Here is a 26,393-nt window from a genome sequence, read left to right as displayed (position 1 = left end):
TTTTGAGAGAAAAGTGAAAATCACAGAACGATGTTGTCAGGCGAGTCGCGTATAATACCAGCAATGGTAAATACGTTGTACCTGCTATCAAACAATTTGTCTCCCGAAATTAGTTTAGTATGTGGGCCTAATAACGTTGGTATAATAGCGCGACATAAATTATTTTCGTCACATTTTTTACTTATTGTTTAACGAAAACTACCGGAAGTATAATTTAAGGGACTTAAAGGAACACGTTGCCTTGGATCGGACGAGTTGGTCAAAACAAAAGCGTTTGTAACCGTTTTTTATAAAATGCATATGGTTGGAAAGGTGTTTTAAAAGTAGAATACAATGTTCCACACAAGTTTGCCTCGAAATTGCGTGGTTTTCCTTCTACTGTGCGAACTAACATGGTCGGCCATTTATGGGAGTCAAAATTTTGACCCCCATAAATGGCCGACGTGTTTAGTCGACGAGGTAAAAGGAAAACCACGCAATTTCGAGGCATGTTTGTGTGGATTATTGTATTCTACTTTTACAACAGCTTTCTACCCATATGCATTTTATAAAAAACGGTTACAAAGGCTTTTCAAAGACCAACTCGACCGATCCAAGGTAACGTGTTCCTTTAAGCTTTCTACCATAATTGTCTTCAAAACGTAACAGAAAGTACCCACATCCTCACCTTAAAAAAGGGGGTTTTGGGAACTATTGGTACGGCATAAAACACAAACGTCACAGATTTACATTCCACATCAGGGCCCAATTTCATAGCGCTGCTAAGCACCAAAATTTGCTTAGCATGAAATTTCTTCCTTGATAAAAACAGGATTACCAACCAAATTTCTACGTGATTTTCAGGATAAGCGAACAACAGCTGAATACCAGTAGCAATCAATATTGAACAAATGAAAATTTGGTTGGTAATCCTGTTTTTATCGAGGAAGAAATATTATGCTTAGCAAATTTGTGTGCTTAGCAGCTCTATGAAATTGGGCCCAGATGGTATAGAACCCCATAGAACACTTAAAATACTACTAGCTCCTCGTGTACCATGCGTAGCTCCTGTATTCCTTGCTGGTGAGGTGTTGTTATAGTTTTGGGGAGCTACAGGTAAATTAAAATACATACATCTTCATTCAACGTAAGTAGGGATTTATGTCATGGGCTTAAACCTTACAAACTAAGGATATCAAAACTCCTTTAAGCCAGATGGCGGTTTGCAAAGTGCCTTAGGTCATGAAAGTTTAAAATTCAGTACTCTGATAAAAAGTACAAAAACGTCCGGTCATTGCTGCTTTTTATTAGTGTTACATTTATTTAGGTCATAAAAGTTCGATATATATTATTATGCTAATATTTACAGAAACGTCAAGTCATTGCAGCTACCAGGGACCATTGTGCTCAAAACGCCAGAAAGACACGTTCACCACCACAAGGCGAGGGTGCAGGGACGAATATTTCGGTTATTAAGCACAACGCAGTTTCATTTCACAAGTATTGAGAGGGACGCCCGTCCTCAAAGTCGACGCATGCGCAGATTACTCGATGTGTAATATTCACCTTTGCAAAACCATCGGTTGTCAAAAACGAAAACTCACAAATAGACTGAGCAACTAGCCACCGCAAGCAAAACTAACACAACAAAAATGGCGAAAAACGGGCTGTATTTCATTTATAACTTCATCGAGAAACCTGTCCTGATCCCTCCATTTAAATCCTACGTGGATTCGTGGTTCCAGACGGTGCTCTACGTGAGAAAGAACCCACAGTTTCTGTCTACCCAGCTTCACCGAAACTTGAACCCGAAGGGTAAGTCGATCCTAATGACTCCAATGTAGCAGTGGTTATTAATGTTCCACGTGGTCAGGGTCCCTCGCTGCAGACTAAAGCACAGCAGTGGTGCAAGTCAGAAAAAAAATAATGAAGGGGTGTTAAAAAGTTCAAGTATTTAGTTATGATAATGACAGAATGTTTTATGCAGACAAACAAAATGTCACCCTGAAAAGGGGGGGGGGGGCTCCAATCCCTTGTGTCAGGCTAGTAGACCCTCATACACTCGCCATTGTCCACGCTTTATTTGGATTGATGAGCATTCGCTGATAATTTTCCATTATAGTTGGGCACGCGCGTTGGCAATTTGAAGATACTTAAATAGGGCCGTAGGGATGATGTGTGTGTGGGGGGGGGGGAAGGGGGGAGTTAACCCATGAAAAAAAACAAGAGGCAGTGGGAATTTGCCATGTACCATAAAATGAGCTACCCTGGATCATGGGATGAGCTAACCTGGATCATGGGAATGAGCTACCCTGGATCATGGGATGAGCTACCCTGGATCATGGGATGAGCTACCCTGGATCATGGGGTGAGCTACCCTGGATCATGGGGTGAGCTACCCTGGATCATGGGGTGAGCTACCCTGGATCATCGGAATGAGCTACCCTGGATCATGGGGTGAGCTACCCTTGATCATGGGGTGAGCTACCCAGAATCATGGATGAGCTAACCTGGATGAGCTACCCTGGATCATGGGTGAGCTACCTGTATCATGGGAATGAGCTACCCTGGATCATGGGAGTGTGCTAACATGGAATTGGGCTACCTGGATCATGGGAATGGGCTACCCTGGATCATGGGAGTGGGCTACCCTGAATCATGGGAGTGGGCTACCCTGGATCATGGGAGTGGGCTATCCTGGATCATGGGAGTGGGCTACCCTGGGTCATGGGAGTGGGCTACCCTGAATCATGGGAGTGGGCTACCCTGGGTCATGGGAGTGGGCTACCCTGGATCATGGGAATGGACTACCCTGGATCATGGGAATGGGCTACCCTGGATCATGGGAATGGGCTACCCTGGATCATGGGAGTGGGCTACCCTGGGTCATGGGAATGGGCTACCCTGGATCATGGGAAAGGGCTTCCCTGGATCATGGGAGTGGGCTACCCTGGGTCATGGGAATGGGCTACCCTGGATCATGGGAATGGGCTACCCTGGATCATGGGAGTGGGCTACCCTGGATCATGGGAATGGGCTACCCTGGATCATGGGAATGGGCTACCCTGGATCATGGGAAAGGGCTTCCCTGGATCATGGGAGTGGGCTACCCTGGATCATGGGAATGGGCTACCCTGGATCATGGGAGTGGGCTACCCTGGGTCATGGGAATGGGCTACTCTGGATCATGGGAATGGGCTACCCTGGATCATGGGAGTGGGCTACCCTGGATCATGTGAATAAGCTACCCTGGGTCATCGGAATGAGCTAGATCATAGACTGATTTTTACTGAGTATCTTGTTCTACCTCTAAAGAGTATTTTTCAATCTTCCATAACCGACAGGGAAATACCCCCTCGTGAACTTTGCTGCCTTTAACGGGACAGACTTTGAAGGCTTTGGCAAGCCATCTGAAACCTGGGATAACGTACGTAAAACATCCGTGGGGTCGACTACTATGCATCCAGGTAAGTCTGGAATAAACAAGCGTGAACAAAACTTATTGTGTTTTAATTCCCTCGATCTTTAAAGGCAGTGGACACTATTGGGTATTACTAAAAATATTAGATAGCATGAAACATTTCTTGGTACCACTAGCAAACGCATAATCTCCACGCCCCTTTATAATTCAAACATGAAACGCTCCATAGAGTCCATATATTGTCCGTGGGTATACCAGCTCTTATAATGTTTTAATTTGTCAACTTACAGGCGGTTATCTTGAGTTTGGGACCACCACTGGGAAACCTCTTGGCCCATGGTTACCCAAGAATGATAAGACCACGTTCATTGTGACTGCATTTAAGGTTGGTATTTATAAATACAACAGTTAATAAACTGTCACTTTTATCATTAACATCTTTAAACAAATTTAAGGGATTACAATATTTTCAAACTCGTGGAATTTTGTCCGCCTGTTTTTTTATTATAGTTATAGCTCGTTTTTTTTCAACTGCTTTTACTTTTTATTTGATGAGAGACAATTTAAATGTTATTGTTTTAACTGTCATCAAATCACGGTTTATATCAAAATTGAGACTAGGATGTGTATGCCTCATGATAGTTTTGTTTGCACTTGTTTAGGCAAGTGACGAGAAGGACACCAAACTCCATGAGGCATTCGAGAAAGATTGGAAGGAATCTTCAGGAACAAACTTCATCCTCAAGAATGCTTCCAAGGAGCTCGGCATCTCTAACTGCGGCCTGTATAAGAAGTTTACCGAGCGTCCCGGGTTGCTGTACGTCCTCAGAGCTGAGCTGACCGGGGCTGGGGTGGACTCTGAGCCGGCCAAGACCTTCTTGGCGCAACTCAAGGAGTTCAAGTATCCGGACTACTTCGAGAGTGTGGACACGGATCTCTTCATGCCGGACCCAGGAAATATTCAATTTCCTGAAAGTGGGAAGAAGGAACTTCCGGCAGGATTCACATGGAAGCCATAGACATAGCTTGGCAAGGAAACACAGCAGCCGTCGATTTCACTAAAATCTTTCTAACTTTTATAGGATTAATCTTAGGACTTATGACGAGTAAAGTTCCGTAACCAAAGACGTAGGACGCATTGAACCCATCCTAAGTTAGGACGGGTTACTCGTCCACACTCGTGATATGATTAATTATAGCGTTTCTCGGAAATGGCTGTATGAATCATAAGGTAGCTACTCTAGTGCAAATACCTCAGAAAGAATTTTCTTTTTAAATGTTTGCCTATGGAAGAATTAGATTGATTCGTTAAATCTTGAACAATCACATTTTGGAGAAGAAAATTGTATGACAATTTCTAGCTGTAAATTTAGAAATTAATAAAGAATGAAAAAAATTGTTCCTGATCGTCAACCTTTTAAAAATGCGTAGTAGTAGTTTTAAATAGAATTTAAGTAGACGTTGTTTTTCAAAGGGCACTGGATATAGGCCTACAACTTTGGTAATTTTCAAAGACCAGTCTTCTCATTTGTGTATCCCAACATATAACAAGCATGTGAACAATTTGAACTCAGTCGGTCATCGAAGTTGCGAGAAAACAATGAAAGAGAAAACACCATTGTCGCATCCCAGTTCTGTGCTTTTGTATGATGCATTGAATTAGAGACCTCAGCTGAAGTCTCGAATTCAATTCAAAAAATTTAGTGGGAAAAAAATTCTTTCTCAAAAACTACGTTACTTCAGAGGGAGCCGTTTCTCACAATAAAACCAAACAATAATACGGTCAAATCTTGATTTTGTTAAACATACTATAGAGGTTTCCATCAACAGGCTTAGTGACAAAAGTAGGCCTACTATAGTGTTATATAACATTGAAATCTATATTTCCAGTTATCATTGATAGTAGACAAAACCAAAACATTTTCAAAATCATTTCGCTCTTATAGGCAGTGGACACTATTGGTGACTGTCAAAGACTAGCTTTACAGTTGGCGTATCTCAACATATGCATAAAATAACTAACCTGTGAAAATTTGAGCTCAATCGATCATCAAAGTTGCAAGATAATGAAAGAAGAAAACACTCATGTCACACGAAGTTGTGTGCGTTTACATGCTTGATTTCGAGACCTCAAGTTCTAAACCTGAGGTCTCGAAATCACATTCGTGGAAAGTTACTTCTTTCTCGAAAACTATGGCACTTCAGAGAGAGCTAGCTGTTTCCCACAATGTTTTATACTATCAACCTCTCCCCATTACTCGTCACCAAGAAAGGTTTTATGCTAATAATTATTTTGAGTAATTACCAATAGTGTCCACTGATGCCTTTAAAGGGAAACATTGCTTTGGATCATGCGAGTTGGTCTATGGAAAGCGTTTGAAACCGTGTGTTATTAAATGTGTATGGTTGAATAGATTAAAAGGTAGAATGAAATGATCTACCAAAAACAACCTCAAAATGTGACGGTTTTCCTTGACGTCCTGGAACACGGCACGCCATTTTGTGAACTCAAATTAATTTGACTCCACAAAATGGCCGATCGTATTAGTTCGGAAAATAAAATTAAAATCATGCATTTTCTAGGCATGTTTATGTTTGATCATTTTATTCTACTTTTCCGCATTTCATAAGTAATGTTTTCAACCGCTGTCACAGTTCAACTCGCACAATCCAATGCGTACGTATCCCTTTATTTTCTGGGTTTTGTTTGTGTGCCAAATTGTGAATGAGTATGTTGTTTTCATTACCCGGAGGTAGAATAAAATACACATTAACGAAAGTCACATTGAGTTTTAGAAGCTGTACCGTATCAGTTTGTTACCGCGTCTGTATTCATGATGAATTATTCACGATTTGGACTTTGTGAATACATTTTGAGATTATCACAATCCGATGATCCCTATACTCAAAGTGATAAGGAGTAAGTTGATAGCGACGTCCACTGACATTGGACTAAATTTAAATAAATATAGTTTCAAAATAATTAATATGAAACAATATTCAACCAAGTTTGTTATACCGTAAAAAATGTACACCGCAAATTATGCACCGCATCGTTAGAAGAGACACCATATTCATTCAGTAACATTTAAAGGGATGCTGCAGTGAATTAAAATAAAACATTTAATTTTGCTGTCAGTTATTTCATATATATGTATTGAACATCAATAAAATGTGTTTTGTATTTCCCCGACGTATCTCACTTGCGTAATTAGCGAATAAGTCATGCCCCCCCCCTTTGTGGATTGTTACCGCCCCCTTCCATCGACGTCACGTCGGGAATTTGTCCCTAACTACACGCGCCTAGGTACCTGCAGCCACCCTTTAACATTTATTTCAATCACACAGAATATCAATGCACATTATGTCAAAATTATGGGTACACACAATGGCTTAATAATAAGCAGCAATTTAAAGACAACAATTAGATTATAAGGAAAGCGAGATGCTTTTGTTCACTATACGGTCCCTTTAAATATATACCTGCATAGACCTATAACATTGGGGGTGACTGTCTGTGGATTTTATCATGATTGACATAATATCCTGCAATTCATGCGGGATCGCTGCAAATAATTATTAACAATATCAAGGTCACATGAAGAATGATATCTACAAGTGTATACGTCATTGTATACATAACTAACCCAGTTGCACAAACAGTCGGTTTGTTGACACAATGTCGGCTTCGCACGCTAGGGATCAAAGAGGCCCTTTGGTGACCTCGGTTGGTAAAATATTATAAAGGTAGTAACTGCTGGAGCATAACCGACGACAGTGTATCATTGCACTTTAACATGGCCACCACCAAGCCAAATCTGTTTTACATTTGGAACTTCTTCGAGAAGACCGGGGGCTATAGCTCTCGTTTTTCGTCTTTCGTAGATTATTGGACGTTCGCCGCCAACGTCGTGAGGAAGAATGATGACTACATAGCGACTCAGCTGCACCGAAACCTCGACCCAAAAGGTAAAAACGTATACTGAGGGTATTCGAATTAGAGCTAAATTATAGCCTGAACTCAAACCGTGTTAACTTTTACGGTTTTCACAATCCATGTAGCCTTAGTATGCGAGCAGCTATACCACCACGCATAATGTGTGTACCACTCATAGATGACCGGGTCCTTCGTCTGGTGATATGCTAGTCTGTGTTCAAGACTCTCCTGCTATTAATACCTGAACCAATGCCACAAGAGGGCGTGTTCACCATAGAAAGCTGGAAATTAACCACCATGAGATAGTAAGATGATAAACGTCAGGAGCTCCTTGAAGAAATGCTTGTGGGCTAATAATAATAATAATAATAATAATAATAATAATAATAATAATAATAATAATAACCGTATTTATAACGCGCCTTTTGCCAAAGGATACAAAGCGCCATGTATTATTACTGCAAGGAGTGGGGCGAATTTTGAGATATAAGACCTAGTCCTTAAGCACCATGTAATGGTTTACAAGGTGCTATGGCGCAATATGCTGCCAATCCAGCCAGGAACACCGGGGCGAACCCCTTTTCTTTTCGATAAGTGCACTGGGTTCTTTTACACAACACATGGGACCAACGGCTTTACGTCCCATCCGAAGGACGAAACAATGGTTATGTGTCTTGCTTAAGGACACAAGTGTTACGGCTGGGGATTCGAACCCACACTCTGCTGATCATATACACCAGAGTTTGAATTCGGTGCTCACACCCGCTCGGCCACGACACTTCCATGTTTTAAGATTACCAAGGTACCGTTCAATTAGCCTAGGTTGGACTCGCAGTGGCACTGACTGACGTCCTACCAGGGCTACTAATACTTATATAACTGCTTATAGACCTATATGAGTGGGCGTGATCACTGTCTGTGGATGGTATCATGATTGACATCTCGTGAGTAATAATGTACTCAAAGCTTTCCCCAGAAGATGTACTGAGTTCAGATCATATACCTTTTGAAACGTCGAGTTGTAACCACTACGGGAAACAAACGGTTCTGTTCAGAACCGCCCCAACTCATTTAGAGATTATTAAATACATGATATGGTTAGTGCAAAGAATAGACTCGTTGAAGTTAACCACATAATACAACAAACAGACAGATCCTCTTACGCCTGTAAAACTTGGGAATGACTTGTGCAGAGCTCGAACTTATTGTGAAACTGACGGAAGCGCCAATAGGAAATGGTAAAATTGGTCGAAATCGCCGCTCTCAAAACTGGTTAAAATGTTTCGCCTATCAGGGCACCGAAAACCAAGATGAATAGACTTGGAACCAAGTCTAAAAATTGGTTGACAAGATAAATTTGCAATGGGGATAGAAAAGTTTTACTCTGATTACACCGTTAATGTGTAAAAAAGAAAGTCTACTCAATACGTTCCCTAGTTCTAAATATAATATATACAAAACAGAACTGCCTATAATATTGGCTATACCGGGCAACGTGGTGGTCTAGTTGGTATGACATCTGCTCTACGATGGCAAAGGTCGTGGGTTCGAATCCCACCCAAGGTGAGTAATATGTCTTCGGAAAAAGAGTCACTCGGGAAAGTATCAAGTACTTGCACATCGGTATACGGGGAGAAGCAATTAAAACAAACGGTACAAGATAATTAATTTGAAAACTGCTTGAATTTCGTTTAAAAAAAAAGCCAACAGACAAAAACAAAAACCTATATTGAGTTTGGTCAATATTTTTTTTCGCAATGACCAAATTAATCTATAGTTTTGTATGTAGTTTACCGACTCAGCCCTCAGATAGAAATGACAATGAACAGATTTTGTAATTATTATCAATATTGTCTTATATAGCATGATTATAGTATACTAGACATAATAAAGAACTTGCTGCTGTTTATCGTGAAATGCAGTAGTGCCTCAAAATTGAGACAAAGTGTTTAATTAAGTTCATTTCCAGCTTTCTTACAATAATAAAGGTTTTAAGGAGGGTGGTGATAAGAGTCAAAACACTGCCTTCTTGCTACTCAAAAGGTCCTGAATGGTGACCAACCAAGTGGATGGTACTTGAGACAAACCTAAATCATAAACAGTGCTAAAAACGAGGCCGAAAATAAAGGTTAAACGTAAGACCGGACACAACAACAAGATACTCGTGAGGTTGTGTTTTTGGTGAAATAAGTCAGTATTTGAAGCGGTTATTACGTGCGTCATCAGTTTTGTTTTGTCGTAGAATCACAACCTATACTTGCCATGTTTTTGTCGTAACTGTAATTGACCGTGATGAACTTAAAACTGTACAGTTCGATGCCTGCTGTAATTCCCTTCTTATTCTGCTCTCCCCCCCCCCAAAAAAAAAATAAAAAAAAAAATGTTTTTATTTGGGGCTGAAGCGGATTCTTTATATACCACCTTTCTTAAGAACAACAGAGTCCTACAATTTTTGTCTCATATAACCAATGATCTGTATTATAAACCTTCGTCTCGATCGTACGGAGCCCCTAAAGGGACAGGTAAAAGAAAATGTTGAAAAGATATAACAAAAATATTATTCAAACTATTTCGTCCCCTCGAAACACTATTTCATTACCTCGAAATCATTTCGTTCACTCGAAATATAATTTCGTTTCCATCAAAGTAATATCGTTACCTCAAAATACCATTTCAGAAGGGAGAAATAATATTTCGAGGTAACGAAATAACACTATTTTGTTTACAATTTCAATGTATTTTGTACCTGTCTTTTAATGGGTTCCGTATACGATTGGAAATTATCAAGAAAGTAAGTTTTCAAGTTTTTAAAACTCCAATCTTTCTGTTATCAACAGCTACCTTCCCATACGTGAATCATGCGGCGTTTGATGGAACGACCTTTGCAGCTTTCGGTCAAAGCAAACCAACAGCAGAATGGATGGAAGTCGCGAAAGAAGGACGTGGTGGCACGGGCACCACGGTAGCCTACCCGGGTAAGTCGTCAAAAAACACGGCCTTTTTAAAGTCTTAATCACATTATTGGTATTTACTTAATTGTTACTAAAAAATCACTTGGTAACGAGCATTGGAGACTAGACCTGTTGAAAGTATAAAACATTGTGAGAAACGGTTCCCTCTGAAGTAACGTAGTTTTTGAAAAAGAATGAGTTTCTCACTAAAAAATTTGAATTGAATAGCTGAAGTCCCGCATTCAAGCATCTGTACAACAAGAGTGTTTTTGTACAACAAAGGTGTTTTTACTTAATCCACTACTCTCCCGCAACTTCGACGACCAATTGAGTTCAAATGTTCACAGCTGGGTTTGCATAATATGTTGAGATACATCAAGTTAGAAGACTGGTCTTATGTTGAGATACATCAAGTGAGAAGACTGTATTATGTTGAGATACATCATGTGAGAAGACTGGTCTTATGTTGAGATACATCAAGTGAGAAGACTGGTCTTTGACAATATCATCAAAGGTGTCAATACCTTTAACCAAAACAAAACTTAAACGTTTTGGTCTGTTTTATAACAAACAAATACATTAGCCCCGAGCGAGTTGTGATACAGATGTTTTTACACAATCGGGTCATAAATAATATCTCAAGTATACTGACTATTAATTAACCCCTTCTCCCGTTTAACGTTACAGGTGGATACAAGGAGATCGAGTCTATCACTGGCAAACCACTAGGTCCTTGGCTGCCCAAAGGTGATAACATCTTTCTCGTGTCAGCTTTTAAGGTACGGTTGACGACATCACATAGTTATTCGTTCAAACATTTTAAACACGGAAAACGAATCGATAAAGTTAAAGACCTGCTTGAACGAAAATGTCATTCGTGAACTTTGCTGAATTCCACTTAAAATGTTTTCGATGAATAAGAAAATCGAGTCATATGATTATAAATAGGTTTCAATTGTGTAAAAAAAAACAATCATTTTGTATGCCCTTATCCAGAGCTTTTCTGTGAGATTTGCGAAAAGCCCCGTTACGTAATCATTCTCAAATCGTCATAAGTAGACAAAGCCGCTTTGTTGGAGCGTGGATGTATAACAAAGCAAACTCCCACAAATGACGTCAGCGGCATTGTCCTTTGACGCCCGCTCTCAACGGCAAATGTGTTTTTAGTTTTTCAAAAAAACCTTTCGGTAGGGGCCTGATTTTTTAATCGATAATTACGAAAAGTTCAGAAGTGTACACATATCAAAATTACATTAAAAATGGTGAACAAGTGCATTATAAACAAATAAAAATACCATTTCTGTTGAAAACATTCCGCTCAGGTAGCTGTTTAAGCAATCAATGTTTCGTTTCGAGCCAGTGTTGTTGACTCCAGTAAGTGTTGTTGACTGGAGTCGTTGTCTTGTACCCGAGTCGCCAACTTCACTGGCTTGCGACCTGACTTGACTTTTGAAGAAGAAAAAAATGACTTGTGACTTATCTTGACTTGAGCAAGAATGCATTGTCGCTTGACTTGAGCAAAACTTACTTCACTTGGTTTGAGCAAAGATGACCTGCGACTTGACTTGATTTGAGAAAAAAAATACTTGGCCAAAAACTGGCTATACAGTTTTCGTGTTGGCAAGGATTTTCACGAGGGATGTTAAACTTTGCATTGTTGGTGAGGTTTGCGGTAGTATCTATCGTAATCTCTTTTGAGAATATTGTTGCTCTGGAGTTGACTACCACGGATTCTTTTCAGAACGAACTATAAAATATCTCACTTGAATTTCACGTGGTGCTTTATTTTTGCTCGTGATAACAGGTAGCTGATGAGAAGGACACCAAACTCCAAGAGACATTCGAGAAGGATTGGAAGGAATCTTCAGGAACCAACTTCATCCTCAAGAATGCTCCCAAGGAGCTCGGCATCTCTAACTGCGGCCTGTATAAGAAGTTTACCGAGCGTCCCGGGTTGATGTACGTCCTCAGAGCTGAGCTGACCGGGGCTGGGGTGGACTCTGGGCCGGCCAAGACCTTCCTGGCGCAACTCAAGGAGTTCAAGTACCCGGACTATTTCCAGAAAGTGGACAATGGGCTTTACATGGCGGATCCAGAAAACATCATTTTCCCTCCAGCGGGGAAGAAAGATCTCCCGGAAGGCTTGGCGTACAAACCGGAGTAAATACGCCACCCAATGGACAAGAAAACCGTCATTCATACGGATTTGCTTCTTATCGCGAACATACTCTAAGATCGTCAGCATACAGTGTCAAAATTTCCTCGAATTTGACCGAAGCTTTTTTTGGATGGACTCTTCCCTCCTTTTGTTTAATTGTTTACCGACTCTCAATTGGTGGTGGGGAGGGGAGGGGGGGGGGGTCCGACACTTTATTTTAAGTCTTAAAGGCACTGGACAATATTGGTATTTACTCAAAATAACTTGTTAGCTACTGGGCCCATATTCAGCCAATCACAGAGGACACGATTAACCTTACGTAACCGCCATTCTTTAAACTGAAGTTAACGAACTTTACAGGCCCATTGGCCATAAAACCCAAATCCTTGTTTCTCTTGAAACGCAAATTTAACCTTATACAGATAGTAACTTCTCTAAACCAACACTTCGTATAAGGCACAACGGTTGCACCATTTTGTTTTATATGGGCGTTTCTGATGGCCTAAGTTCCATTGGCCTTTAAAGGCAGTGGACACTATTGGTAATTACTCAAAATAATGATTAGCACAAAACCTTACTTGGCAATGAGTAATTAATAGGGAGAGAATGATGGTATAAAACATTGTGAGAAACGGCTCCCTCTGAAGTGATGTAGTTTTCGAGAAAGAAGTAATTTTCGTCGAATTTGATTTCGAGACCTCAGATTTAGAATTTGAGGTGTCGAAATCAAGCATCCGAAAGCGCACAACGTCTTGTGACAAGGGTGTTTTTTCTTTCATTATTATCTCGCAACCTCGACGACTGATTCGAGTTCAAATTGTTACAGGTTTGTTATTTTATGCATACATAACTAAGTGAGAAGACGGGTCTTTGACATTTACCAATAGTGTCCAGATCTTTAAACAAGCACACCTTTAGGGTCTTATAAAGTTATTTTCTTTGTTTATAAGATATCATGGCGTGAACACAGTTTTTGAAACATTAAATTGTACTAATTTGTTTTACTTTGGAAATGTCCAACCTCAAACATACAGTGTTCCAATTTGGGTGGGTGGGGGTAGTGGAACAATGGGGGGGGGGGGCAACGAAGAAAAAAGGGGGAAAGCACCCAAAGGTAAAACAATACAAATTTACATTAAATGTTGTACTTTGTGCCAACGTGTAAAAAAATGAGTATTTTATTTTGTTCATAACCTGGAAGACATTATGTAGAGTTACATTATTTAAAGTGTGTACCGTATTTTTTGTTACCCGTGGATGCCGGCGCCAACTGTTCACGATGAATTATTCATGATCTGGATATTTGTGACAAATATAACTTTGAGATTAACATAATCCGATGATCACTGCATCTTTAATGTGGTGTAGACCTAAGATGTTGCGATGTTGGACAATATTTTACAGGGGACCCTCCCCACTACAAGATTATCGTCCTTTCACACGAGATACATTTTGTTAAATTGTACAACAATGCTACAATTATGCAATGGACCCGTGCTAAATCGCTCTCGTGTGAAAGGGGCTTTAAAGGTCCGATCACAACAGCAGGTCTCGATAACGAGAACGAGAATTTCAACTATGCACAGTCACGATTGGTTGAATAAAGCGTTGGCGTATTTCCTACGTGGAGCAATTCAACCAATAGAATGCGTTCTCTTTGGGTCGTTTATCGTTGACGTTTGCGTTATCGCTGAAGTGTGACTCCGTCGTTCATATGATCGCTCAAAATAATGGGGGAACAACCTATCTACTTAGTGTTTCGTCATTGTCTATACAAAGTGACGCAATTTTACAAACACGAAGCTTATTTCCCGGTGTTTGTAAACTTGCGTCACTTTGTTGACACAATGACGAAACACTTGTACATCAAATCGGCTTTCAAATAAGAAGCCCTGTTTACCTCGGGTGGAAAACATTTTAACGGTTAAGAACTGCTGAAGGACAACCGACAGTGACCATCACTCTTCACCATGGCCGCCGACAAGCAAAATTTGTTTTACATATGGAATTTCTTCGAGAAGACCGGGGGCTATAGCACTCGTTTTTCGTCTTTCGTAGATAATTGGAAATTCGCCGCAGAGGTGGTGAAAAAGAACGAAGAATACATAGCGACACAGCTGCACCGAAACCTCGACCCAAAAGGTAAAAACGTACGAGGCTGTTCGGACTAGGAAGCATAATGGTCTAACCAAACCGTGTATAAAAACGTTTACATTAACTTTTCAGGTCTACCATGAGAGTTCTACCTCCATGCATAGTGTACGTGGCCTACATATACACATCTATGCGGGTGTGTTCAATTAGCTTCCCCGGGTCTACCCCGATCTGCCCCCGGTGCGTTCGAATAACTTTCCCGCCATTTCAGGGGCTCAACCGGCTCAGCCCCAGTGCCATGCTTCGGGTCATTTGGGTCTGGCCGGTGGTGCATGACGTCACCACTAGATGGTGATTGATCGTTCGCCATTAGCTCTTGTCAGGGGCTCTCCCGAAGGAGCACCGCGGTGTCGACTTGGGGAAGCTTATCGAACGCATCCTAGTCGAACGCACCCAATGATCCTTGAGGTGCCGCCATCTTAACACATGCTGCCGGTATGTTCTTAACCACGCTTTCAGGGCGCCGCCATGCTTTTTCGTCAACTGGCGCCCGCACCCTGCTGAAGGGATGCGTATCAATGTGTCCAGTGCGGGGTACCCGTGTGTTGAGATCTGCGTTGCACAAGATTATTTTAACAATGGAGGTAGAACAAACCCGTAATACTTCTCGAAACACTATATAATTCCGTAATCTCAAATTGTGTATTTTTTTCCCTTCTCGAAATCACCTCGAAATACCATTTATTGGGAACGAAATATTATTTTGATGTAACGAAGGTGTTGGCATCATTTTCAGTATTTTTTAAAAACATTTTTCAAAGTTTGTTTTACCTGTTTAGGGGGACAAATTATCCAGAAAGTATTCGCGCTGGAAGTTTTCAAAATTATTGTAATTATTTTGATTTTACCCACAGCCACCTTTCAATACGTGAATCATGCGGTATTTGATGGAACGTCGTTTTCAGCTTTCGGGCTAAGCAAACCAGAACCGGAATGGGTGGAGGTCATGAAAGAAGGACTTAGTGGTCCGGGCACTACGGTAGCCTACCCGGGTAAGTCGTCAAAAACACGGCCTATTTAAATTCAGAATTACGCTGTAGAAGCTTCCCCTGGTCTCAATAAATAACATCGAAGTTTTATCTAGCGCACGTATCTACCAAACAAGGTACTCATCAAGGCGCTGACATACAAACTTTCAGAAAAATGGGTTATTGCAGTGATGGATTCTGAGACCCCAAGTAGCACCTTATAAGGGTTTACAAGGTGCTACGGCGCATTTAGCAGCCACAGCCAGGAACACCGGGGCGAACCCCTTCTCTTTTCGATAAAGCGCACTGGGTTATTTTACATGCGTTACACAACACTTGGAACCGACGGCTTTACGTCCCATCCGAAGGACGAAGCAGTGGTTATGAGTGTCTTGCTTAAGGACACAAGTTTCACGGCTGGGGATTTTAATCCACACTCTGCTGATCAGAAACACCAGAGTTTGAATTTGGTGCTCTTAACCACACAGCCTCGACACTTCCACAAACCACAAACTATTTTGTTTGCCTTTAATCTTCTTCTTTTAAACATGGCACCCAAGTATAGGGAGTCTTGCATTTCTACTGCAGCTGACACAACAATATTGTTACATTATTTTCTCGAACCAAAAGTAATTTCTCAAGTACAGTGAATATTAATTACCCCTCCCCCCCCCCCTCCCCCATATGACGTAACAGGTGGGTACAAGGAGATCAAGACTACCACCGGCAAACCACTAGGTCCTTGGCTGCCCAAAGGTGATAACATCTTCCTCGTGTCAGGATTTAAGGTAGGGCTGTTGTACATCCCATGTATTTTCTTTAAACACATTTTAAACACAAACATAATAATAATAATAATATAGTACCTAAAAGTGTTGTTTTTAAGTTCTCGTGATTTTCATGTGGGATTTGACACTTTGCAAGTAAGGTATGTGAGGTTGGCGGTAGCACCACGTGTACATCTCTGGTGATGAGTATAGACCTTTATCACGCTGTCGCCATCTTGGTCGTGTACCCTGTTTCTAGTTACGGTAATGAATGCTAACATTCATTGCGCAAACATGACACAGAGTATTATTTCGTCCAGCCTCAGTTTGGTTATATTGAATTGGAATGGGGTAAAATCAAGATGGTCACAAGGTCTATAGTGGTGGTTATGAAGTTGTCAACCACTAGTTGTTGTTTTTGGGGAGGGAGTTGTCAACCACTGGTTCTTTTTGGATTACGCATCAACGTAAACCTCACTCGATTATCGAGTGGTGCTTTTACTGTCATCCTTGTTCGTAATAACAGGTAGCTGATGAGAAGGACGCCAAACTCCAAGAGACTTTCGAGAAGGATTGGAAGGAATCTTCGGGAACCAACTTCATCCTCAAAAATGCTCCCAAGGAGCTCGGCATCTCTAACTGCGGTCTGTATAAGAAGTTTACCGAACCTGCCGGGATGTTATACGTCCTCAGAGCTGAGCTGACTGGGGCTGGGGTGGACTCCAAGCCGGCCAAGACCTTCCTGGCGCAAGTCAAGGAGTTCAAGTACCCGGACTATATCCAAAAGGTGGACAATGAGCTTTACATGGCGGATTCAGAAAACATTATTTTTCCTCCAGCGGGGAAGAAAGATCTCCCGGAAGGCTTTGCGTATAAACCAGAGTAAACACGTCGCCCGATCGGAAAGAAAGAAAACCTTGTCATTCAAACGGACTTGCTTTTCATTAATGAGGCTCTTTACTCTACAGATCATCAATATGCAATCTCATAATTCCATCGAATTTAACCAAAACACATTCTTGGTGGACTGGTCCCTCCCCTTTTTGTGTAGTTGAGAGTTTGTTTGATGGGTGGGGGTGGGGGGAGGGTCCGCCACACCTTGATTCATGAGACCGAAACACTTCTCCGGAGATGACAATGAATAATAGATTTTGAGACTGAACGTTGTGAGACACTACTTTCAATCTCAACAAAATATTGAAAACATACACAGTTTTTGTTTCACCCCTTTTTTCAATTTTTTTTTTTTTTTTTTTTTCATACAAGTAATAATCACAGGGTTTGTGATATCATAATATTGGTTGTTGGTCACATTTAAATCGGATACCTGGCGGCGCGATTGGCTGTTGTCACCGGTGTTTTCTGAACGTATACCTTTGGTTTTTAGAACCGTTATTCATTATTTTGCTGGAAAACGTAAATCTCTGAGTTTGGGTGGTTCTGAAAAGACGTTTCGATGCACTGATCCTATTCTGGTGATTATACAATAAAACTAACCTGTGAAAATTTAAATTCAAATGGTGTAAGCGTTTTTTAGATCGCGGGAATCCGGTTTAGAAAAAAAACAATTTGTTGTTATTTTTTATTTAGAAACGAGTTTATATCTCTTGTACCAAAGTGTGAATTGGTATTTTGTTTTGAAGTAGAATAAATAAAGCCTATGGAAATTATTGACAGTCACATTGAGTATCCGTGTTTTGTTACCCGCAGATGTCCGCGTCCAAAGTTCACGATGAATTATTTATGATTGGAGAATCATTCCTGAATACAATTTGAGTGTATATCATAATCCGATGATTCCTATTAAAAACTTAATGTTTCAATGGGAGACTTTCGGGACGCTTGGTGGCAGCAGACTTACCAGGTAAAATCCATTGTTCTCGGTAATGTGCGCACGCTCAGAACTACGTAAACAATGGAAATTGACGTGGTAAGTCTGCTGCCACCTAGCGTTTCAAAGTCTCCCAGAGCGACGTCCACCGATCTTGGACTAATTTTTACATGTTCTCAACAATATTCAACCAAGTTAATTTTACTGGATAAAAGGTGCACAAGTTGTGCATTTTTTTTCACAGAAGGCCTCCTAATGTTACACAGTGCTTGTTGCATGCCTCAGGGGTGATAGACTTGTGGACAAGTCGTTAATGGTCTGCCGCAGTGAGATAGTCGAGTTGTGGCGGTGCTCTCGCGCGAACTGCTGGTTGCCGACCTCTATACACACCATTTTAAACTGGGACGTAGTCGTGAGAGCAGTAGTCTCGCGGGGCTAGCAGTCTCACGAGAACACCGCGGGAATCGCGGGGAGATTCGGAATAGAGTCGAAACGCTACCGCTGCGACATACATTAACGACTTGTCCACAAGTCTACATGTGGATGATTGCTCCAAATATGAGAACAATCAAGACAGACGTCATTATTATACAAACTGACGCAACTCTTCAAACATTATAGGCTAGCTAGGCTTCTTTACAAACAGGCTTATATTGATTGCACGCTGGCCTATTGAAAGGGACCTGGTGGTGACCTCGGGGTGGAAGGTGTTCCAGCCGCGTACAGATAATTCATCATGGCCGCCCGCAGCAAGAGTCTTCTCTACTTCTGGAACTTCTTCGAGAAGACCGGCGGCTATTCCTCTCGTTTTCCGTCTTTCTTAGACTTTTGGCAGTTTGCCGCCAACATAGCGATAAAGGACAGTGACTCCCTAGTAACCCAACTGCACCGAAACCTCAACCCAACAGGTAAACACGGTGTTCGAACTACACTATGGGTGCGTTCGTTTAGCTCCCCTGGGTCTACCCCGGTGCGTGGCGGTGTTTTTTTCCCAGGACGCACGTGGGTAATTATCTGCACACATTTGTCCTGGGAAAAAAAACCGTCACACGTCGGGGTCGACCCAGGGAAGCCGAACGCACCCACCCGGGTTCGGGTCACCTTTTTTGCCCGAAATCCCGTGGGCCGAAGGAGGGGGGATTCAAAAGAGGGCGCTATCAGAAGAAGTTTGTACATAACTCTCGCCATATGGGGGACCAAATCTCGGGGGCGGGGGTGGGACACCAGAATTTTCTACCGGGTCCCATATTACATGACCAAGTCCGGATGAAAGTGACCCAGGAAGCAATATCAACATTGTGATAATTGTTGTTATTCAAGAAATGCCAAGTACCCCAAAGTTGCACCAAATCGATAAAGTTATTTCCAGATTGTTCATAAGGCCTAATAAAGATTTTACTGAGAAACGGACGCCCGATGTGGCAGAAGTTCTGCTACCCCCCCCCCCCCCCCACCCACCCCCTCCCCAAAAAGAAGCTTCTCCTTACAGCGCCCTCTATTGAAACAACCTCCTCCAACCCTCATTAGAAATTCCGGGGACAGATTTTCCAATGACACCGTAACACTGCATTCTTGCTGCTCGAAAGGCTCTATGGTTACTAGATGGTACTTGGTAAAATCGCAATAATTTTTTACATTTTATTATTAATCGTAAATAGCGTTAAAAAGTCCGGCAGTAAATCTGCAAACTTTCATTTCTTCAGTCTTTTTGTTAACCAATAGCTTTCTTTCCATACGTGAATCATGCGGCATTTGATGGGACGGACTCTCGAGTTTTCGGGAGCAAACCCTCAACAGAATGGATTGAAGCCATGAAAGAGGGACTTACAGGCCCGGGCACCCTGCTAGCCTACCCGGGTAAGTTGTTAAAAAACACGGCCTATTTAAAGTACGAAGCACGCCGCAAAGCTTTCCTTTCTCCAACCCCCCCCCAAAAAAAAAAAAATAATAATAATAATAATAATAATAATAATAATAATAATAATAATGATAATAATAAATAAATAATAATAATAATAATAAAATAAAATAATAAAATAAAAAAAGTATATATAAACAAAATAAAAAATAAAATTATCTGTTCCTATTTTCTTTTTCAACACTGCTTTAAGTAGTACCTGAGGGTCTTTTACTTCTACAGATGAGCATGACACAAACAGTAATTTTCTTGACATGTAAATAATGTATCCAGCATTGCATAATAGACACTAAATCTATGGACCATCCCCCCTTTTGACGTAACAGGTGGATACAAGGAGATCGAGACTACCACCGGCAAACCACTAGGTCCTTGGCTGCCCAAGGGTGATAACATCTTCCTCGTGTCGGCTTTTAAGGTAGGGTTGTGATTACATCTCATATTCGTTCAAAAATCTCTAGAACGACCCCCCACCCCATGAAAAATAAACTGTGTTTTGCTCAATTCGTCCTATTCGTGTTGTCAAAGATTTCCACACGGTGCTATAACTGTTATTCTTGTTCTTAGTAACAGGTAGCTGATGAGAAGGACACCAAACTGCAGGAAGCATTCGAGAAGGATTGGACGGAATCTTCAGGAACCAACTTCATCCTCAAGAATGCTCCCAAGGAGCTCGGCATCTCTAACTGCGGCTTGTATAAGAAGTTTACCGAGCGTCCCGGGTTGCTGTACGTCCTCAGAGCTGAGCTGACCGGGGCTGGGGAGGACTCTGAGCCGGCCAAGACCTTCCTGGCGCAACTTAAGGAGTTCAAGTACCCAGACTATTTGCAGAAAGTGGACAATGAGCTTTACATGGCGGATTCAGAAAACATCATTTTCCCTCCAGCGGGGAAAAAAGATCTTCCTGAAGGCTTTGCGTACAAACTGGACTAAAGATTGATAAAGCAACAACCATTGTCATTGAAACGGGCGCGTTTTTATATTGTGAGTCTTTTTGTATAACTTCTTTGTGTTTATCTGTAGTTCTTATACACTCGGCCTTGGTTGTTGGGCTCGCCGCAATTCAGCATCATTTGCATAATATTTGATAGATTGAGATTATTCCTGTGCCAACAAACAGGGATATCGACACTGGGTTACCGCAAACGAAACTCTTTTTGCATAGCGCCTGGGCCCAATTTCATAGAGCTGCTAAGCACCGAAATTTGCTTAGCATGAAATTTCTTCCTTCATAAAAACAGGATTATTGACTAAATTTCCATTTTGTTGCATATTGCTAGTTACTGGTATTCAGCTGTTGTTTGCTTATCCTGAAAATCACGTGAAAATTTGGCTGGTTATCCTGTTTTTATCAAAGGAAGAAATTGTATGCTTAGCAGATTGTTGTGCTTAGCAGCTCTGTGAAGTTGGGCCCTGGTTTGGAGGTCGCAGGTTCAAATCCCATTGTACTCAAATTTGCTGTACAACCTCAAGAACCAACCTCAGATGCCTAATAACAGGCTTCAGTCCCGAAGTCTTTAAATATTATTTGAGTGAGAAATTACCTAATTTTTAAAAACTACGTTACTTCAGAGGGAGCCGTTTCTCAATGTTTTGCAACTCTCCTTTGATTGTTGTTGCCAAGTAAGTTTGTATGCTAACGATTATTGTTTTGTTATATCATCAGTGTCCCGTACCTTTAATATTGATTTGGTATTCTTTACAAATGCATCTTGACAACTTTACGCGGTAAGAAGAACAGAAGGGTGGAAAATGAGTTCCCGAGGGTGGCCGATCTGTGGTAGGGAATGGAATCTCCTGCATCCATAATGCATGTCGGTTGCGTGTCTTAAATCTCGGAAGATAAAGCCTTTCACTTTTCAAGAACGTAGTCATCTCTGATTCATTGTGCTTTTAAAATGCATTTCTTAGATTATTCAGAGAAGAAAATATTCACTAAATATTAGTATAAGTCCTATTGAAGACACTGGATACTACCCGTAATTGTCAAAGACCAGTCTTTTAACTTGCTGTATATCAACTTTTTTTTATGCAAACAATAACAAACCTGTGAAAAGTTGAGCTCAATCGGTCGTCGAAGTTGCGAGAATGAAAGAAACAAATGTGCGTTCATGATGCTTGCTCGAAATCAAATTCGGGGGAATTACTACTTTCTCGAAAACTACTCAACTTCAGAGGGAGCCGTTTCTCACAATCATTAATTTTATTCTACCAACCTATCCCCATTACTCGTTACCAAGTAACGTGTTATGCTAATAAATATTTTGAGTACTTACCAATAGTATACACTTTCTTTAAAACCAACTTTGAAACTCAAAGGAACTTCTTTGTTAAAAGTTTTTCTCTCCAGGTTTCTAGGGAAGCCGACTGTTTTGTAAAGTGTCAGCCTATACTACACCATGTTATTTCTTTCTGCAGGGGCTGATTTCACAAAATTGGCAGTATTACCGTAGAGTGACATTTTTACTTAGTTACTGCTCTATGTGAAATACTAATGGACCCGGGCCCGATTTCCCAAAGCAATAAAAAAAGTCATCGCAAGACACAAACTTGTCAGTATTAGGCTACTAAAATGATTTGTATTGTGACATCGCACTTTACTTATCAACTACGACTGATTTGCAGTTAAGATCAATCTTAGCTCTATGTGAAATTGGCCACAGGGTCAAGTAGCGTTAATCTGGTTTGGAAATAATAACACATTAGGTCTATTTACACTTGGAAGAAAAGCTCGAACACAAAACACTGTTGCCGTAAGGAAAACAACGCACATCGTGTAATCATTTCTTTACATCAAAATTTCTTCTCGAAGATACCCTAATAATAGTTTGACACTCCGGTGTGACAGGAGAGTCACTCTGTCCCCTGAGATTATATCCCAACGGTGAATGGTGTGCAGCGCCCTCTATTGAATCATTTTCCTTCAGCCAATGTTAATTTCCCATGGCGGCAGAATTTCCTGTGGCCATAATTCCCTATTGACATCGGATCAACCACAATTTTCCCTTCGGCTGTGATCTGAACAATATATCTTTGAGGAGTAAACACATTTATAAATGAGATACAATGATTACTACATGGACAAAAACATGAGGCCGTTCAACTTTATACAAAAACTCCGTCTTGAGCGTAAAGGGAACAAACTGAACAGATTTGGGTTTCAAAGAAAATGTACACAAAGTAATTGTCAGCAATTTCGGGGTTAATTGTTTGGAACAATCGTGCAGTGTTGTGACATACGGTATTTCTTAAAACCCCACATGTATGCTATTTTCTGCTAATTGCACATTTCTGCTATTTGTCAGTCGTTGGTCATCTTCATGTAATAAAGTACGTCTCCTCTTTCTGACGTCAGAGCTGAGCGCCCCGTTCGTCAAGCCCATAATTATTATCAAACAATCTGGAAAAAAAAACGTCAACCGTAAACCAAGTATCTGCAGAACGTTCACTCCGTGTATTATTATACGCTGTACCGAAAACAACAGGTGAAGCCTCAACTTTTAAAACTTCAGTTTACAGAAGTTGTTATTCCAATTTGCAATTTTTATTGTGGCGAAATTTCATGATATTTCACATTATTTCTGCTTTTCAACAATTCTCTGCGCTAAGCATTTTCATTCTCAAGAATGCTCCCAAGGAGCTCGGCATCTCTAACTGCGGCTTGTATAAGAAGTCTACCGAGCGTCCCGGGTTGCTGTACGTCCTCAGAGCCGAGCTGACCGGGGCTGGGGTGGACTGTGAGCCGGCCAAGACCTTCTTGGCGCAACTCCAGGAATTCAATTACCCGGACTATTTCTAGAGGTGGACAGTGGGGGCTTCTCATCCAGACAACATCATTCCTCCAACGGGGAAAAAAGATCCGGAGTGGCTTAACTCTTCTTCGTTCACGAATGTCCTGTATCATCACTTATCAGAAAAGAAAAAGAAAAAGAAAAAGAAAAAAAATCTTCCTCAATCGTAGGCCACAGCCACGCTATGTGATTTACTTTCGACTGATGGTGAATTGCAATCTTCAACATTATTATTTCTTGCTGCAGGCCTACATGTAAGTAGCGTAATCCGGTTTGGAAATAAACCATATCCCCTATCTTGGAAGAAAAACTAAGCCCGAATGCAAAACACTTTCCCGTTGCCCTTAGCAAAAAAAAAAAAAAATCAAAAACATCGCGATATTATTTCTTTACGTCTATAATCCCCTCCATGAAACGGTCATTGGTATCCTAGTTAAAGGAACACGTTGCCTTGGATCGGACGAGTTGGTCTATGAAAAGCGTTTGAAACTGTTTGTTATGAAATGCATATGGTGAGAAAGATGTTTTAAAAGTAGAATATAATGATCCACACAAGTATCAATCAAAATTGCACGGTTTTCCTTTTACGTCGTGAACTAACACGGTCGGCCGTTTATGGGAGTCAAAGTTTTGACTCCCATAAATGGCCGACCGTGTTTGTCGACGAGTTAATACGAAAACCACGCAATTTCGAGGCATATTTGTGTAGTAGATCATTGTTTTCTACTTTTACAACATCTTTCTAACCATATCAATTTTATAACAAACGGTTACAGGACGCTTTTCAAAGACCAACTCGACCGATCCAAGGCAACGTGTTCCTTTAACTTTGACCATACAAAAAATCTCCTTTCTGTTATGGTTTCCTCCAGAGAAAACGAGCAAAGTATACTGTTCGAAACGTCAAGACCAAACCGGCTCTTTTCAGAGCCAACACTCACTCAAAAGAGATTAACACATGGTTGTTCCCTCAAGTTTACTATTAATTATTTAGAGTTTCTTTCTATTACTTTCTACTGTTTTGCACGGTGTCAGTCTCCAACATTATTATTTCTAGCCGCAGGCCTAAGTAGAATAATCCGGTTTGGAAATACAACATAACATTCCCTACTCAGAGTACGCAAGCTAAACCCGAACACAAAACACTTTCGCGATGCCCCAAGGAAAAAAAACAACTCGTCTCTTGAAATAATTTCTTTACATCAATATAATCCTCTCCAAGGTAACGATCGAAGATAGCCTAGTTTGACCATAGAAAAAGTTTCATTCTCTATGGTTTAACAGTCAAAGTGTTACAGGAATTTTTTTTCCCCAAGGAGAGTCTGTGAGCTGTCCAGAAAATCTTAAAGGACGATCTAAGAATCTAAAATTAAAACATAAGTTTACACCAAATCATACCTACCAAGCATAAAATTTGTTTTGTAATTTGTATTGAATTTTCAACACCATCCACTCCCTCCAAAGGGATGGGGGGTGTAAAGTACATTATTTTATAAATCAAGATCCACACAATTATTCTTTAAGTAATGATCATTTTATTTTCTATTGTTAGAAACTTTCAATACATCTTCTGCACAAAGGTCATGTGACTAAAACTAAACCATATTTAACATAATTTAGTCAAAGAAACTTATTGTAGCTAAAGTAATAAGAAAGTTGCATTGGTTGCATGGCTTGAAGGCACTGGACACTGTTGGTTATAAATTGTCAAAGGCCAGTATTCTCACTTGGTGTATCTCAACATATGCAGAAAATAACAAACCTGCAAAAAATTTGGACTCAATTAGTCATTGAAGATGCAAGTGAGAACAATGAAAGGAAAATCATCCTTGTTGCACAAGTGTGTGTGCTTTCAGATGCATAACAAAGGCTTCAGCTGAAGTATTTTTATTATTTGAGTGAGAAGTTACCTCTTTCTCAAAAACTATGTTACTTCAGAGGGAGCCGTTTATCACAATGTTTTATACTGTCAACAGCTCTCCATTGCTTGTTACCAAGTAAGTTTTTATGGCAACAATTATTTTGAGTAATTACCAATAGTGTCCAGTGCCTTAAAATATATCATAAAACAAATATTTCTTCGTTTTCAAATTATTTTATTTTTTTATCTGTTATTCTAGAATTGGAATTTATAAAGTACTAAGAATAAATTTGTAATACTTTTCACAATTAGACCTTGCATATAGAAGCATAAAACGACATGCGGTGGGATAAACATTGTCATTAATTTGTTATTTAAAAAAATAAGGCTCATCAAAAACGGCCATAATAATATCAAAAATCACATACAAAACATCTGGAAAGGCACAGAATAAAGTTTGTGAAAAGCAAAATTTTAAAAAACGAAGGGGGAAGAGTAGATAATGCCAAATCAAAAACCTCCGTTCTTTCACACAATAATGCAATTCCACTTACAAAAAATACTTATATTATTTATTTCTTAATAAATCAAGGCATGATTTGGTGGCTTACTGTCAAAAAGAGTCAAGTTAGTTATTTTTAAGAGCATCGTTTCTTC

The 26,393-nt window shown here is 40.5% G+C and overlaps 4 protein-coding genes across 4 annotated transcripts; all 4 read left to right on the top strand.

Moving 5' to 3' along the window:
- Positions 1–1,449: 1,449 nt before the first annotated feature.
- Positions 1,450–6,189, top strand: LOC139953015 (uncharacterized). Its single transcript, XM_071952402.1, has 4 exons — positions 1,450–1,794; positions 3,324–3,446; positions 3,691–3,785; positions 4,063–6,189. Exons 1-4 carry the CDS (start codon positions 1,632–1,634, stop codon positions 4,417–4,419), a joined length of 738 nt encoding a protein of 245 aa, XP_071808503.1. The 5' UTR covers positions 1,450–1,631; the 3' UTR covers positions 4,420–6,189.
- Positions 6,190–7,101: 912 nt separating this feature from the next.
- Positions 7,102–13,511, top strand: LOC139953018 (uncharacterized). The gene is made up of 4 exons (XM_071952408.1): positions 7,102–7,369; positions 10,175–10,312; positions 10,976–11,067; positions 12,093–13,511. The coding sequence occupies exons 1-4, from the start codon at positions 7,198–7,200 to the stop codon at positions 12,450–12,452; spliced, it is 762 nt and encodes a 253-aa protein (XP_071808509.1). The 5' UTR covers positions 7,102–7,197; the 3' UTR covers positions 12,453–13,511.
- Positions 13,512–14,348: 837 nt separating this feature from the next.
- LOC139953086 (uncharacterized) lies at positions 14,349–18,015 on the top strand. Its single transcript, XM_071952493.1, has 4 exons — positions 14,349–14,588; positions 15,455–15,592; positions 16,265–16,356; positions 16,862–18,015. Exons 1-4 carry the CDS (start codon positions 14,417–14,419, stop codon positions 17,219–17,221), a joined length of 762 nt encoding a protein of 253 aa, XP_071808594.1. The 5' UTR covers positions 14,349–14,416; the 3' UTR covers positions 17,222–18,015.
- An 887-nt stretch (positions 18,016–18,902) lies between these two features.
- LOC139953239 (uncharacterized) lies at positions 18,903–21,017 on the top strand. The gene is made up of 4 exons (XM_071952705.1): positions 18,903–19,074; positions 19,889–20,023; positions 20,411–20,502; positions 20,658–21,017. Exons 1-4 carry the CDS (start codon positions 18,903–18,905, stop codon positions 21,015–21,017), a joined length of 759 nt encoding a protein of 252 aa, XP_071808806.1.
- Positions 21,018–26,393: the final 5,376 nt, after the last annotated feature.

Source organism: Asterias amurensis, chromosome 21, assembly GCF_032118995.1.
Source record: "Asterias amurensis chromosome 21, ASM3211899v1".
Lineage (NCBI taxonomy): Eukaryota > Metazoa > Echinodermata > Asteroidea > Forcipulatida > Asteriidae > Asterias > Asterias amurensis.
Note: the sequence above shows the minus strand (reverse complement) of the source record. Positions and strands in the feature narration are given on the sequence as shown.